The following is a 4108-nucleotide window of genomic DNA, read 5'->3' on the forward strand; positions in this document are numbered from 1 at the left end:
TCAATCATTTATTTATTTTGAATAAAATATCTCTCACAAAGAACAAAAAAAAAAGACAAATGATCGGAACGGAGGGAATAATTTTTATATGGGTAAGTCGTTAACTTTTAAAGTTAGTTTAGTTAAATATGTTCATGTTTGTACTCAATTTTATTATTATTATTATTATTATTATTATTATTATTATTTGCTACAATACTCAATTTTATTATGATCATAGAAATTTCCTAACACCAGTTTATTACGTGAAATTTGCAGCTGAAGAGCTCTGTGTAGTTCAAAACTTCAATCTACTCCACAATATATATAGTCTTGCCTCATGCGATTGCGTGTCTTGTGGAAAAGATGAATACGGAGAGTGTTAGGCCCAAAATCTGGATATGGGCTGACTTGGGGCAGCAGGCCTGGAAGCGTTATGGGATGCAGGATATCAGGGAGTCAGGGGGCCAGCGGCAGCAAGCAGCGTAGAATATGAGCTTTGGTCCACGCGGGAGAAGCTTATGAGAGTCCAACATCTTGCGGGATCCGAAGAGGGAAAGTCCTACTCAATGTCAAATTAGGGATAACTTGGGGGGAAAGCAAGAAACCCTAGCCCAACGAGCTTCCCTATATAAAGAGCCTCGATGCAAAGAAGAAGGAGGATCAGAAAACACAAGAACTACACCCTAGCATTCATAGCAAGCATACGAACTGTACTTTCATCTCGAATTATAGTGAAAATATTGGTGGGATTCCGTCTCCCCCCGCGGTTGTTTCCCACATCGGGTTTTCCGCGTCACCAAAATTGCTTGTGTTCCTTGTTTACATTGCTCATACAGGATAACACACGACCATCATTCAAATCATAACATAGACCTAACTTTAAGACCGCTTTAACCCTAAATTGGTAGAAATTTACCAAAACAGTTTGGCGCCCACCGTGGGGCATAGTGGTCGTCTTCGTTAGTCAGTCTACTCAACAGTCAAAACATGTCTGGACAAAAAGAAACAACCTCAGGCAACGTCGGTGGTGCACCAACAACACAAAGCCGCCCCCTTCAAAGAAGAACACGTATACCATCTCCTCGCGCAAAATGGCAGCTAAACTTCGGGTAAAATCATCATCACTCGGATACCAAAGACCAAACAAAGTCAGAGTTCCCAGGTAGCAGCAAACCCATCTTCGGGAAGGGCTCAGACTAGAGATCCAGGAGTCGCTCAGGGACAGCAGGGAGTCATTCAGTCAGAAAAAGGAGCACAACCCAAGCAACAGATTCAGACTCCTCCGAGTCCCACCAGCATCATGATAAGCGGGTTGGACACGTTAGCCAGGACCATCAGGACTATGCAGAGCGAAAATAGAAGCATGAGATCCCAGATGGAACAGGACAACAATCTCCTTTGAGCGCAGATCAACGAGTTAAGGAACCAGGCCGCTAATTCGACCCCTTGGATGCATGAAGATAGATCCGGAGGGCCGCCAGAAGAAAGCGGGGATCGAAGGCAGACACGGGTATTACCACGCGAAGTAGCACTCAGGCTAGACATGGATGGAACACCACAGCCAAGAGGAGGCCTAATCCCGACAGGACTGGGGGCATTAACACCAGACGAGGAACCAGCACGCCAAGAGCCTACACCCACATCAGGTGCGGTGGGACAGCAGAGAAGCAGGGCTACAGTTGCAGTCCCAATAACCAGGATACCAATTACGAATCAAGTTGAATATACCTAGGAAGGCACTCCGGCGGCGGCGACATCACAGGCGCGTCAAACAGAAGCCCCGGAACAGGAGAACTTCGCACGAGGAGCAGAACGTCAGTCACAGGGGCATCTGCGACCCACCGGGAGAGAGACATACATAGAACAGCAGTACCAGAAACTACGGAGCCTCCTCCGGAGGGTCCCAGGAATGCCTCTGCCTATGGAGATGGCTGCGCCAGAAAGCTATGCTGACTCACCATTCACTGACGATATAGCTACAGTGGCCTTACCAAAAGGATTTAGCGTCCCAACGATGACCCTCTTCGATGGAACCACAGATCCCTGTGATCATATCAGTCAATTCAAGCAGAAGATGATGGTTACTACCGCCACGGGAGCCTCAAAGGAGGCATGTATGTGTAAAGGATTCGGTTCAACCTTAACCGGAGCAGCATTACAATGGTTCGTTGGCTTGCCTAACGGGACCATAAGTTCATTCGTTGATCTGGTCAACGCTTTCAACCAACAGTTCTCCAGCAGTCGGAGAACGCCCAAGCAGCCAAGTGATCTATACAGGATCGTGCAGGAGATAGGTGAGTCAATCAAAGACTACGTCACTAGGTTCAATGCGGAAAAAGTCTCAATACGAGGCTGTGATATGTCCACTGCCATCAACGCCTTCAGGCAGGGCTTGGATAAGGAATCAAACCTCTACAAAGAATTAATGATGTATCCTTATGAGAGATTCGAGGAAGTCCAGCAGAGAGCTACTGCAGCGTTAAGGTTGGAAGAAGATATACAAGCTAGAAAGGGTATAGCAAACTTCGACAAGACAAGCAGGAAATTCGCACCAGAAAAGAAAGACGACAGAGCTAAGCCGTACAGTAGACCCAATGTCGTGAGAATAGCGAAAAAACTCAAAGAAATTGACGATTCTCCGCATCCTCCTAAGCTATCCGAATACGGATTCAACACCGGAATGGAAGGATCGCCAAAGCACCGAGGAACCCGGTGATCGGGTAAGGTGGCCGAAACCTCCCACTCAGACCGACCCAACCAACGACGGCAGAGACAGAGAGCAAAAGATGCGAATGGCACCAGGACATAGGTCACGAACGTAAAGATTGCTACAAGTTGCGGAGGGAGGTGAAGTTCCAGGTACGCAAGGGAAACTTGGACCACCTGTTATCACGTGGGGGCAAGCAGGATAGAAGAGAAGCAGCAAATCAGGTGCTTCCTTCTGCTCCACCCATATGCACGAAGATTATTAATGTGATAACAGGTGGATCTGAGCTAGCAGGTTTGACATATTCCGCTGCCAAGAGGAAAGCCACCGGGAGCAAAGGGGGTCATCCAGAAACTTCGTACAGAGTAAGTCAGAGCAATTTACCCCCGGTAACTTTCGATAAAACTGACATGGAAAGCGGCGCAGAGCGGCATGATGACGATGCCCTAACTATAACGTTATCCATTGGCAATTGCACCGTACGGAAAGCATTGGTAGATACAGGGAGCTCTGTGAACCTTATCATGCTCGAAACCCTCAAAACCATGGGCTTCGATAAAGAAAACCTGATAAAGAAATCTGTGCCCCTGGTGGGATTCAGTGGGGAGACCGCACATTCAGTAGGTGAGATAACCATCCCAACGTATATTGAAGGAGTTAATAAACTAGTGAGATACCTAGTCATCGAAGGTCCAACCACCTACAATGTGATACTAGGAAGACCGTGGCTGCATCCGATGAAGGCAGTGCCTTCAACATATCATCAGTGTCTCAAGTTCCCAACACCATGGGGCACGGTTACGGTAAAAGGAGATAAAGAGGAATCCAGAAACTGCTATACCCAAGCCCTCAAAGCTACAACCAAGCTCCCCTCATAGCAATTACAGGACCGGGGCACCTCGACAGAATACAAGGAGCCTCCTCGGAGGAGCCGGACCGTATATACACACAGACGAGGAACACCCGATAAGACAAAGTGTTGATTGGGGCAACTTGCGAGTGAGGAGTCACGAACCGGCGATTCAATTTCTCAAGAACAACATGGACTGCTTCGCCTGGTCCCACAATGATATGGTGGGTATAGACCCATCCGTTATTTCGCATAAATTAAGCGTAAACCCAAGCTGCACCCCAGTACAGCAGAAGAGAAGAAAATTCGCGGCAGAAAGAAATGAGGTCATTAACAAAGAAGTAGATCTCTCCTCCAGCAGATAAAATTAGAGAAGTCAGTTACCCTGAGTGGCTCTCTAACGTAGTAGTGGTGCCCAAGAAGAATGGCAAATGGAGGGTGTGCGTAGACTTCACAAATCTAAACAAAGCTTGTCCTAAAGATCCCTTCCCACTGCCACATATCGATGCAATAGTGGACGCTACTGCAGGACACGAGGTACTCACTTTCCTCGATGCCTGGAGCGGTTA

General features: G+C 47.3%; 1 protein-coding gene across 1 annotated transcript; it reads left to right on the top strand.

The window, feature by feature from the left end:
* The first annotated feature begins 1525 nt into the window (after nucleotides 1–1525).
* On the top strand, nucleotides 1526–3567 carry LOC141632311 (uncharacterized). Its single transcript, XM_074444870.1, has 3 exons — nucleotides 1526–1633; nucleotides 1715–2694; nucleotides 2826–3567. The coding sequence occupies exons 1-3, from the start codon at nucleotides 1526–1528 to the stop codon at nucleotides 3565–3567; spliced, it is 1830 nt and encodes a 609-aa protein (XP_074300971.1).
* Nucleotides 3568–4108: the final 541 nt, after the last annotated feature.

Source organism: Silene latifolia, chromosome Y, assembly GCF_048544455.1.
Source record: "Silene latifolia isolate original U9 population chromosome Y, ASM4854445v1, whole genome shotgun sequence".
Classification (NCBI taxonomy): Eukaryota; Viridiplantae; Streptophyta; class Magnoliopsida; order Caryophyllales; family Caryophyllaceae; genus Silene; species Silene latifolia.

Excerpts from the sequence above, each read along its gene's own strand:
- LOC141632311 (XM_074444870.1), top strand. The coding sequence starts at position 1,526 with ATGGATGGAACACCACAGCCAAGAGGAGGCCTAATCCCGACAGGACTG. Across the intron at positions 1,634-1,714 it reads CTACACCCACATCAGGTGCG|GAAGGCACTCCGGCGGCGGC; the intron begins GTGGGACAGCAG and ends GAATATACCTAG. Across the intron at positions 2,695-2,825 it reads CCAAAGCACCGAGGAACCCG|GGAGGTGAAGTTCCAGGTAC; the intron begins GTGATCGGGTAA and ends CAAGTTGCGGAG.